Source organism: Elephas maximus, chromosome 17 (genome assembly GCF_024166365.1).
Source record: "Elephas maximus indicus isolate mEleMax1 chromosome 17, mEleMax1 primary haplotype, whole genome shotgun sequence".
Taxonomy (NCBI): Eukaryota; Metazoa; Chordata; class Mammalia; order Proboscidea; family Elephantidae; genus Elephas; species Elephas maximus.
In genome coordinates, this window is record NC_064835.1 from 61,200,462 (window position 1) to 61,213,335 (window position 12,874).

The window sequence follows — 12,874 nt, forward strand, 5'->3', positions numbered from 1 at the left end:
ATGTATCGTGGGCCAACTACCAGCAAAGGGCCCTCCACGCCTGCACATATTTACCAGCAACCACCACGACTTCTCATTGTGCATGTCACTCTGCCTTCGTGGGCTGATGTCTGCTCCAACCTGTGTGAGGCTCTGCAGAACTTTTTCTCTCTAGCCTGCAGCTTGATGGGCCCCAGCCGCATGTCCCTGTTCAGCTTATACGTGGTACAAAATCAGCACGAGTGCATCCTCCCCTTTGTGGTGAGTGGGATAATAATTTTTAAATATCTATATTTTATCCTGAAAACAAACATGAGATTTCTGAAGCAGAGATCAGAATTATTACTTACAGCAGTAACCACGCTGGTTCTCCACACCCAGTACCCACAGGCAACATATGGAAGTTTGAACCCCAAAATTATGAATCTGGGAATTATTATGGGCTACATGCCCCCCCCCCCCAAAAAAAAGAGAGCCTTGGCTCCTTAGTTATTTATAATCCTCTGGAATGTAAACAACTGACTTCATGGCTCTGAGTTTCATCTCCCTTTGACATGTAAGGAGCCCTGGTGGTACAGTGGTTAAGAGCTTGGCTGCTAACGAAAAAGGCTGGCAGTTTGAATCCACCAGCTGCTCCTTGGAAACACTATGGGACAGTTCTATCCGGTCCTGTAGGGTTGCTATGAGTCGGAATCGACTCAAAGGCAGTGGGTTTGTTAAGGTCTTTTTTGACATGTGAACAATTAAGGAAATAAGTCTCAATCTTTTCAGAGGTCTCTGACTGTTCAGTCACGCTTTCACCTCCAAGACTCGTCCTTTAACCCAGGTTCCAGTTTTCTTTGCTCAGAAAGCCCTAACTGTGAAGAAACATGAAAATATATTCTCCGCAGTTCCACATAGAACTTGGTGAAATTCCCTCTAGGGTTTGAGAAGGTAAAGAGTGGGCCAGGCTTATTGCTTTTACAAAGCTCTCTCACACATAAACAACTATCTCTCCTCCTCCTCAAACATAATTCAAATCTTCCCTTTCTCCCCTATGGAAAGTTCAGAATCACAGGGATCAGAAAGATTTCCCAAGGTTCTAGGTGCATCCCTTTCTTTGAGGCAGCCTTGTGCTGATATATCCTGTTAAATGGATATAAATCCTGTTATTTAAGATTTTCAAAGGTGAAAGTTTTATAAATCTATTGCTGAATTGCTAATATACTACCTGACTAGAATTAACTCATTTTTTAATTAATACCTTAGTTTCTATCATTTGAAGTGGTAAGATAACATCTTTGTTGATACTATAAAGAATAAAAATAATATTCATTGCTTTATGCCTCTTTGGTTAAAACATTATAAAAATACAAAATTATACTCTGGTGGCTTTGAAGGTACCTTAGGCTCAAAACAGGGGTTTACTTCTCAAATGAAATCATATAAGAAAAGTTTTGCGTATAAATGCTGCAAGTGCTACGTCTGGTGGTTTTGTGTGTGCATTGTTACTTGGGCTGGGGTAGGAATGATGAGGAATGGATGAGATTAATTAAGGAGTTCAACTTATCCTTTCTACAGCCTGAATAGAATTTAGTTCCTATATTAGTTGTCTATTGCTGCATGACCAAAAAAATAACCATTGCCATTGAGTCAATTCTGGCTCATAGCGTCCCTACAGGACGGTGTAGAACTGCCCCGCAGGGTTTCCAAGGAGCAGTGGGTGGACTCGAACTGCCCACCTTTTGGTTAGGAGCTATAGCTCTTAACCACTGTGCCAGCTGCATAACAAAATATCCCAAAATATAGTTGCTTAAAACAATAAACATTAGTTATCTCATAGTTACTATGGGTCAGAAATTCATGAGTAATTTAGGTAGGTGGTTCAGGCTCGGGGTTCTTCATGAGGTTTCATTCAAGATGTCATCCATGGCTGTCGTCATCTGGAGGCTGGAGTATCCACTTATAAGGTGGCATATTCACAAGGCTATTGGCAAGAGGTCTCATTTCCTTGCCACATAGGCCTATCCATAGGGCTGCTTGAATGTCCCAGCCTGCGCAGCTGGCTTCTCCCAGAGCAAATGATCCAAAAGACAGGGAGATCAAAGAGGAAGCCAAAATACCTTTTATGACCTAGTCTCGAAAGTAATGCATTCCCCTTTCCTCCACATTCTATTTGTTAGAAACAAATCACTGTTCTACCCAAGATGGAGTAACAGGGACTAAATTTACCCTCTTGCTTTAAATAACAAAATAACTGAACAAAATATACAAAAAACAGTTTACAAGACAGTGGACATCAGGCAGCAGATGACAGTGGTCCCTGAAAGACAGGAAACAAAGGAAGTGAGGCCTATAATTGCCCCCCAGCATACCGTCTTGAGAAAATTTCCAAGCTACAATGCAGAGAGGAGGAAACCAGGTGGGCCCAGTGATCTCCCTGAGTTGAAGAAATACATTTGAAAGTCCGGGGAGACCAAAGCAACTGTTCAGTTCATGGATGTAAAGAAACTACTGAAGGCCAAGAAACTAACTGCCTGAAAGGATTAGAGACAGTAGTACCTGGTACAACAGAAATAGAACATGTTCCCATATGCCAAATTGGGAATCCTCATAATTCACAGTACACTGGTTACTCAGAATGGTCTTGCCTCAGTAGTGGGAATAGACTTAGTACTGTTCGGGATCATCTAACAATTCATAAACACAAGATCCAAAAGGATCAACCTGTTTCCAAGTAACTCAACCGCATCCCAGGGTAAAGCTCAAGAATATTTATAGAAATACAAAAATACCCAGCTCCCAACTAGGTGAAATCCACAATGTCTGGTGTCTTAGTCATCTAGTGCTGCTGTAACAGAAATCCCACAAGAGGATGGCTTTAACAAAGAGAAATTTATTTCCTCACAGTAAAGTGGGCTACAAGTCCAAATTCAGGACGTCAGCTCCAGGGGAAGCCTTTCTCTCTCTGTCGGGCTTCTCATCAGTCTTCCCCCAGACTAGGAACTTCTCTGTGCAGGGACCTCGGGTCCAAAGGACGTGCTCTGCTCCCGTCACTGCTTTCTTCGTGGTATGAGGTCTCCTCTCTCTGCTCACTTCCCTTTCCTTTTTATCTCTTGATTGGATATATTGAATCAGAAATGTGACCTGGGTAAGGGTGTTACAATCCCACCCTAATCCTCTTTTACATAAAATTACAATCACAAAATGGAGAACAACCACACAATACTGGAAATCATTGCCCAGTAAAATTGATACATACATTTTGGGGGGGCATAATTCAACCCATGACATCTGGTATCCAATCAAAACTTGTCAAGTATGCAAAGAAGCAGCAAAATATGATCCATTATGAGGAAAAAGTCAATCAAAACCAACCCAGAGTTTATAACAATGTTAGAATTAGCATACAGGGATATTAAGACAGTTAGTATAACTGTATTCTGTATGTATGTTCAAAAAGCTAAGTAGAGGCATACCAAACCAAACCCGTTGCTGCCAAGCCAATTCCAATTCATAGCAACCCTATGGGACAGAGTAGAACTGCCCCATAGGGTTTCCAAGGAGTGGCTAGTGAATTCGAACTGCTGACCTTTTGGTTAGCAGCTGAATGCTTAACCACTGTGCCACCAGGGCTCCAGAAGTAGAGGCATAGAAGATGTAAAAAAAAAAAAAAAAAAAAAAGACCCGAATCAAACTTTTTAGAAATGAAAACTAGAATTTCTGACATGAGAAATACACTAATAGCAGATTAGACATTGCAGAAGAAACACTAGTGAACTTGAAAAAATAGCACTAGAAACTATCCAAAATAAAACACAGAAAGAAAAAAAGAATAATAAAAAAGTGAATAGAGTATCAGTCAACAGTGGGACAACTTCAGGCAGCTTGTTATATGTGTAGTTGTGGTCTCCGAGGGAAAGGAGCAAGGGACAGAAAAAATATTTGAAAAAATAATAGCTGAAAATTTTCCAATTTCATGAAAACTCTAAACTCACAGACCCAAGAACCTCAATGAATGCCAAATACAAAAACAAATGAAAACTACACTAAGGCACATCTTATCAAAACTACTATTAAAGAGAAAATCTGAAAAAGAACCAGGCCACTAGGGACATCTAAGTTAATTGGCGTAACATAGTTCATAATGTTTAGTGAGTAACATCTGGGGTCTTAGAAGCTTGCAAGTGGCCATCTCAGATACAACTATTAGTTTCCTCTCATCTGTAGCAAAGGAGAGTGAAGGAAATCAAAGACTCAAGGAACCAATTAGTCCACAGAACCAATGGCCCACACGAACCACAGCCTCCTCTAGCCCGAGTCCAGAACAACTAGATGGTGCCCAGCTACCACTACCAACCACTTTGACCAGGGACACAATAGAAGGTGGTAGCTAGAATGGGATAAAAATGTAGAACAAAACTCAAATTCCTAAAAAAGACCAGACTTACCAGACTGATAGAGACTGGAGGAACATCTGATTCTGTCACCCTAAGACACGCTTTTAATCTGGAACTAAAGCCACTCCTAAAGGCCACCTTTCAGCCAAATAATAGATTGGCCTATGAAATAAATAATAACACCCATGAGGAATATACTTCTTAGAAGAATCAGCTATATAAGACCAAATGGGCAACATTTGCTCAAAAGCAAGGATGAGAAGACAAGAAGGGTCAGGGAAACTGGACGAATGAAAACGGAGAAGGCAGAGTGAAAATGGGGAGTGTGCTGACACATTGCTGGAATAGCAACCAATGTCACAGAACAATTTGTGTGTGAATTGTTGAATGGGAAACTACTGTGTAAACTTTCTCCTAAAACAATAAAATGTTCAAAAAAAAAAATTTCACCCACCCCTGGAGCAGGGCCTAACTCATGGAAGTGCTCAATGATTGTTGAATGATAAATACACCTCTTATTTTTGAGGCAACAACAACAACAAAAAAAAAAGGCAACCAGAGAAAAGACACATTATATACAGTATAACAAAGATAAAGATGAGAACATATTTCTTGTTGGAAACAATTCAAATAAGAAGACAGTGGAGCAAAATCATTAAAGTAATGAGAGAAAATAGAAGTCTGTACTCAACAAAAACATCTTTTAAAAACTAAGGTGAAACTTCCAGTTCTAGAAAAGATCGAGTATTATTCATCCTGCCAGGTACAGCTAAAAGCCCTAGACATTATGTATAAGACAACTCTAAAAGACTCTGAAAAGTGAAGAGAGAAAGTACTAGGGACCTCAGGACCCAAGAAATGACATGGCAGTAAGTTCCCTGGATTTTCTTTTTGCCTCATATCATCTGAACTGGGTGGTAGAGAATTCTCCAACCTGGAAACACAGATGCAAACAAAACATTCCTGAGGAAAAGCCTGCTCATTCTAGCCAAAGGACCAGGAAAGGGCAGCTTAGCAAGACAGAAATTTTTTAGACAATAACCACCCTACTGAACCCAAACATCATGGAAAAAAAAAGTGCAGCTCCAACTCCATCCGCAAAAGCCCAGTGGGGAATAAACTTCTACCCTTGCCCAGCTATGACAATGTACCTGTCCCCTCCAGGCTGGAGATGCCAGAAATGGTCTAATAGAGAGCTAGGACTTTCATCTCTACCTGGCAATGAGACCCCCCTCCCACAGTGTCCATGGAGGCCATGTGAGTAACCTGGACTCCCACTCCCTACCCAACATTAACAAGGTGCCCTTCCTTATCCCTACTGAGATGGCATCACAGGAGGCAGAGCAGATGCCATGTGGGGAAACAGGAGTGAGGCATCCTTTCATCTCCAACCCAGGGTGGCACCAGTGAAGGACTAGTAGAAAGCCAGGACTTTCATCTGCACCTAACAGTAATGAGCCCTTACTCCTAATGGTGTTAGTGAAGGTCAATGGGAGCCTGAACGTCCACTCCCCACCCAGCCTTAACGAGGTGCCCCTCTCCCCTAGAGTGTAATCAGAGGCCAAGTGGGGAACCTGGATTCCTACCATCACCTGACAGTAATGAGGCAGCAACTCCCTTTTTCCACTACCACAATATCAGAGGAGTCCTGCTAAAATGGAGGATTTAAATAAGATCCAGAGTCTCGTAACATAATACCCAAAATGTCTAGAATATCATAAAAAGTCAATCTGCTTATTAGGAATCAGGGAAATCTCAGCTTTAATGAGAAAAGACAATTAACAGATGCCAAAACTGAGATGATACAAATGTTGAAATTATCCAAAAAGTATTTTAAAGCAGCCGTCATAAAAAAATGTTCAGCAGGAAGTTACAAACTTGTTTGAAACAAATGGAAAAACAGCAAGTCCCGGCAAATACATACATATATATATACATATATACATACATACATATATATATATATATATATATATATATATATATATGGAAACCCTGGTGGCGTAGTGCTACAGCTGCTAACCAAGAGGTCGGCAGTTCAAATCCGCCAGGCAAACTCTATGGGGCAGTTCCACTCTGCCCTATAGGGTTGCTATGAGTCAGAATTGACAGCAGTGGGTTGGGTTATATATATATATGTATCTATGTATCTATGTATCTATGTATGTATATGTATATATATGTATACATACACACACATATAATATAAAAAAGAACTAAATAGAACTGAAAAAGAGAATAACAAAACAAAATTTTTAATCTCAATGGATGGGCTCAACAGCAGAATGAGGAGACTAGAGGAAAGACTCAGTGAACTTAAAGATAGAGTAGAAATTACCCAATCTGAGCAACAGAGAGAAAAATACTTAAAAAAAAAAATGAACAAAGCTTCAGGGACATGTGGGACAATAAAGATCTAACATTCACCACTCGTGTCATCAGAATGTTAGATCTTTATTGTCCCACATGTCCCTGAAGCTTTGTTAAAGACTGTGAGGCTGAAAAAAATATTGAAAAAAATACCACATTTTTACACAAATAACACACCCTTTGAAATTTTCTGTTCAGCTCTCTTATTTCTTCATTTCTTCCTTTCACTTTAGCTATTCTACATTCAAAAGAAAGCTTCAGAGTCTCTTCTGACATCCATTTTGGTCTTTTCTTGCTTTCTTCATGTATGATGTACTTGAAGTCATTCCACAACTCATCTGATCTTCAGCTGTTAGTGTTCAATGCACCAAATCTATTCTTGAGATGGTCTCTAAATTTAGATGGACCATACTCAAGGTTGTATTTTGGCTCTCAGGGACTTGTTCTAATTTTCTTCAGCTTCAACTTGAACTTGTACATGAGGGATTGATGAAAAATTTACCAAAAAATGAAAAGGACATTGAGCCAACGGAAGAAAATTAAAATTACCTGCAATCTTAGAGGTAGATTTCCTTTTTCAAAACAAGTTAGTTTTTAAATATTTTTATATGGGAGAGGAGGAGGAGTCACTAAGTACAGCCCCTATTCAAGGAATGAAGAATTAGACTCTATCTTTTGAAGAGAGGAGTGTCAAAGAATTTGTGGACATACAGTATTTTAAAGCCACCACAGTTCCCTTTTGAAGATATCTCAAAAGCTTGAGTCGAAGGATAAAAGCCCTGGATTCTCTAATAGGGGAACTCAATCCTCAAGTCCTTTCCACTGACATTTCTGCCCTTAAGAAATTCTCTCTACAGTACAATTCCCTCATAAAACAAAGGAACAAAATGTTTATTGGTCATTTTCAAACGCGTGAGTCAGATAAATCATCCTGTTTCCTAATTTGTTAATATTAAGCATATACTGTGCACTCACTCCTCACTTATTGACATGGTTAGGCTCCAAAGACCAGGTTATTATGCAAAAATCAGCATTATGTGAAAATGGAGGATGAACACATCAAATCACAAAAAGGAGGATGTCTACATCATTACATACTGCCAAACCACTGAGAATCACGGCCCAGCCAAGTTGACACATAACCTTAGCTATCACAGCCAGCATTACTCTTGTCTCGCACTTTGGCATTCGTTACTGCCAGACATATGGTTATTGTGCAAAATAGTCAGACGGTAGATTTTTCATTATTGTCACAAATGTGAAATGTCTGATAATGAGACAGTTGATAAGTGAGGTGTAGGCGTATTGTGGAGTGCTTACTGCATACTAGGCATCATACTAAATGTTTTCATGGTTTTCACTTTTATTCTAATATGTGTATTTGTTTATTGATGATGTATTGAATGTAATATTTTTAATCTACTATGTTGCCATTTAGCTTATAACTTTTCAAATTATTTTAGCTGTCATTTTACTTTTTAAAATAAGGAACTAATGTAAGGAGCTGTATCAGTCAAGGTGTCAACAAGAAACAGATGACATACAAATTGAATAATTTTCAGAGAGAGATACAAAAGGAATGTTTACATAGGTGTAAGCAGAGTTTAGGAAGAGGCACCAAAAGATGGTGCAGAAGCCATATGACCTCTTGGACTGAAGAAGCAAGGGGAAGGAAGCTATATGAAGCGGGCTACCTGACAGTAGCTGTGGCCTTTAGTAGAGCCACACAGCCATCCCATAGCAATCTGGTGAGGAGGGAGCCGGGGGAATAAACATCCTGACCTCATTCTCATCCTGCCTTCTGGGTCTCCTAGCAGTACCTCCCATTGGACAAGCCCTGGTAGAAATAAGAATGTAAGTGAGCTCATTGAATCAATCCCTAAAGGTCAGTATCTTAGGAGGCGCAGAACCAGTAAAGTGTATAAATAGAGAGAGAGAGAGATTTATATCAAAGAAACAGCTCATGCAATTGTAGAGGCTGGGATATCCCAAGTCCATGGATTAGAATAGAGGCTTCTCCCAATTCACATAGCTGCAGTGGCTGGCAAACCCAAGATCAGCAGGTCAGAATGCAGGGTTCTTGCTCACAGGCTGTGAATATCCACGAATCCCAAGATAGGGAGATAAGCTGATAGCTCAAGTCCCAAAAAACGGAGGTCAGATGAACAGGAGGCAGCCACAGGATCCAGAGTGAGCAAAAAAGCCCGAACATCTGCTTATATTGGGATGCAGTCCACACCCCCAAGGAAACTCCCTTTCGACTGATTGGCTTCTCACAGCAGATCCAGTCATGGGAGTGATCACATATAAAGACTGAGAATCATGGCCAAGTTGACACACCATCTTAACCATCACAATCAGCTTTCTAGGGCACCAAACACAGTGGAGAAAAGTAGAGAGTGATCTGGAGGGGCAAATAGAAAATATTCAGTATAGTGGGCTTGTTGGAGAGTGAGTTCATGACCCAAACGAGGGTAATAGGAATTTTTTTTCCTCCTCAAGTGACTGTGTTATGGCCCTCCAGCACTCCTCAGCAATTTTGGCCCTAGATGAATCCCTCTATCTCTTACTCACTCCATTAAGAAAGGCAGACAGCTTTACACTAAAAGGCACTGACTGGTCATCAAGAAACAATTGCAAGCCAAAATTTCCTTCCAGAAGAACAGTAAGTTCAACTGTAGTTAAAAGCTCAAGAAGATTGCTGGAACAATGCTGTTACCTTATATACAGAGCAATCCAATCTTCATTTAAGGAAAAGCACAGCCTTAAATTCATTGTCTCTGCCCTATTTAAATATCTGACATTTTCTCTACACAGAGTCAGCACAAAATATAAATGGGGAAAATAGCAAATGGGAAATGTTACCCAGGAAGAGCACCTCGATATATTTCATCATATTTAATTTTTTAGTATAATCGAATCTGAACTTTTTATAAGGAATCATGACAGAAGATTCATAATTTAAATATTAAAATTCATTTTATACTCAACATGCCCTTAATATACATAAATCTGACCAAAATTATTTTCTCCTCTTAGAGCAAGATTTCAGAAAAATTCCCTTACTATAAAGATCTTACCAATTCTTTTACCTTTTCATGAAAACAGTTATTTAAAGCATATATTATCTACAATGTGATTTTTTTTTTTTTTTTAGTATTTTATTGTGTTTTTGGTGAAAGTTTACATAGTAATTAGGTTCTCATTTAACAATTTCTATACATATTGTTCAGTGACATTGGTTACATTTTTCAGTCTTTCCATTGTCATTATTTCCATTCTGGTTATTCTGTTTTCATTAATCTAGCTTCCCTGTCTGCACTTACCTTCTCATCTTTGGTCTAGGGTAAATGTTTACCATTTGGGTTCATTTAGATGATTATTTAGAGTACTCATGGGTGATATTATTTATTTTGCCAGCCAGTCTGTCTTTGGGCTGAAATGTAACCTCCAAGAGTGGCTTGAGTTCCAAGTTTAAAGGAGATTTCCAGGTGGTAGTCTTGGGAGTTCCTCTAGTCTCTACCAGTTCAGTAAGTCTAGTCTTTTTTTAGGAATTTGAAGTTTGTTCTATATTTTTCTCCTATTCTATCTGAGACCATCTATTGTATCCCTGGTCAGAATGGTTGGTGGTGGTAGCCAGGCACCATCTAGTTCTTCTGGTCTCCAGGTAGGTGAGGACTAAAAGTGCTATAAGTTGAGTGTGACACGTATTTCCTCATCTTTAATATCTGACACTCATACATATTCATTTTAAAATAAAAAATAATGCAGATATATTAAACCATGTAAAGGTAAACACCAAGAAAGATAATGTAATAAACTGTAATTGACTGCTGCAGGACATGGAGAAAAGTTAAAAAAAAAGAAGAAGAAATATACTAATTTTGTCATTTTCATAGTTGGGAATTAATCAATACCGTTAAAGAAATAATTTAAGGAAAGTATATAAACATAGCGTTATAAACACTGGCACAGAAATACAACTTTCCTAATTATGACAAGAAAACAATATACAGAAAAAAGGAAAAGAAAATATACAGTCTAGTGGTTTTCCAAAAGCTATAAAAACAGAAAGTCTACCGTAATAGAACTAAGAACAAACTTATATGTCTTATCAATAAATATGCGTGCTAAACTTACCTATTGAAATACTTAAAAAAAAAAAAACTTACAGATTTGATTACAAAGCAAAACCCTGCTATATTCAAGAGACAAAGCTACAACAAAGCGGTTCAGGAAGGTTAAAAATAAAGGATGGCCAAGGATATACTAGGCAAATGCAAAGCAAAGGAAAAAGAGAGGATCATGATCTTAATATCAGACAAGGATGAATTTGGGGCAAAAAGCATTCAATAAGACTATGAATGGCACTTTAATGCTAAGGTACAAAATAGAGTGGAGAAGAGCAGAAAATGATCAAGGGGGACATATGGAAGATATTTAGCATAACAGACTTGTTGGAGAGGGAGTCTCTTAAAAATATTTATCAGTTTTGAATACCTGTGCACCAAATAATATAGCATCAACATTTTAAAGACAAATATAATTAAACAGGAAATCTTTACCCTCCTGAAGTGTTCATGGAATATTCACAAAAGTCAACCATATAATTAAGCCTCAAATAAACCCAAAAATTTTAATGCATTCCAAAAAGTTTAGACATCCTTTGAACACACTGCAATAAAGCTAGAAATAAATGACAAAATAAAAAATCTGTACCACTTGAAATTTTTAAACTCTTAAACAACTTTTGGGTGAAAGAGAAAGCCAAGCTAAAAATGCAGAATATCTTTTAACTCAATAATGAAGTCACTTCTGAGGTTCACCCTTCAGCCAACAATTAGACAGGCCCCCAAAACAAAATGAAACTAAAGAGGCACACCAGCCCAGGGGCAAGGATGAGAAAGGCAGAAGGGGTCAGGAAAGCTGGTAAAAGGGAAACTAAGGCCAAGAAGGAGAGAATGTTGACATGTCGTGGGGTTGGTAAACAATGTCACAAAACAATATGTGTACTAATTGTTTAATGAGAAGCTAGTTTGTTCTGTAAACCTTCATCTAAAGTACAGTAATCAAAAAATAATAATAATGCAGAATACCTATAAAATAATATTAATGAAAAACCTACGTATCTGGACCTAAGGGATACAGAAAAGGCAATGCTAAGAGGAAAAGTCATACCTTTAAACTGTATTAATTTAAGTAATTTAAAGTATATGAATAAACAAGAAAGACTGAAGGTAAATGAAGCAAACAACTCAAGAAAAAGAACAACAAAGCAAGCCTAAGGAAAGATGAAGGAAGGAAATAATAAAGATAAAAGCAAAAATTAATAAGTGTGGAAAGTCCAGAAATAAACCCACACATGTAGGGTCAACTGATTTTTGACAAGGATACTAAGTCCATTCAATGGGGAAACAAGAGTTTCATCAATAAATGGTGTTGTAAACATTGGATTTCCACATGCAGAAAAATGAAACAGGATACATGCCTCGCACCATACACAAAAACAAATTTAAAATGGACTAAAGACCTAAATGTGAAAACTAAACCATAAAATTCTTAGAAGAAAACGCAGGGGTAATGCTGTCAGGCCTAGCTTTTAACAATGGATTGTCTATTATAGAAACAAAAGCACAAACATGAAAAGACAAAATAAACAAATGGGACTTGATAAATTAAAATTAAAAACTTTTGTTCATCAGAAGACTTTACACAAAAAGTGAAAAAGCAAGCTAACAACTGGGAGAATATCTTCAGGAGCCATATATCCAACAAGAATCTAATAGGCAAAATATATATATATGACTTCAGCAACTTCAAAGACAAATAACCCAATCAAAAATGGGCAAAGTACTTGAATAGACATTTCACCAAAGAGTACATTCAGATGGTCACCAAACACATGAAAAGATGCTCAATGTCATTAGCCATCAGAGAGACGCAAATCAAAACCCCAGTGAGATACCATTTCATTCTCACTAGGATGGCTAAAATTAATTAAAAAAACAGAAAATAACAACTGTTTGTGAGGATGTGGGGAAAATGGAACACTTATCTATTGCTGATGGGGATGCAAAATGGTACAGCCATTGTGGTAAACAATGTAGGGTTTCCTAACAAAAACTAAAATCAGAACCACCATATGA

At 38.1% G+C, this 12,874-nt stretch overlaps 1 protein-coding gene across 1 annotated transcript in view; it reads left to right on the plus strand.

Moving 5' to 3' along the window:
- Positions 1–12,874, plus strand: part of M1AP (meiosis 1 associated protein) — an 83,310-nt gene continuing 70,436 nt past the window's right edge. Inside the window, exon 1 of the mRNA XM_049856448.1 lies at positions 1–240. Within this exon, the coding sequence (XP_049712405.1) occupies positions 1–240 (240 nt within the window). The remainder of the gene's footprint in view (positions 241–12,874) is intronic.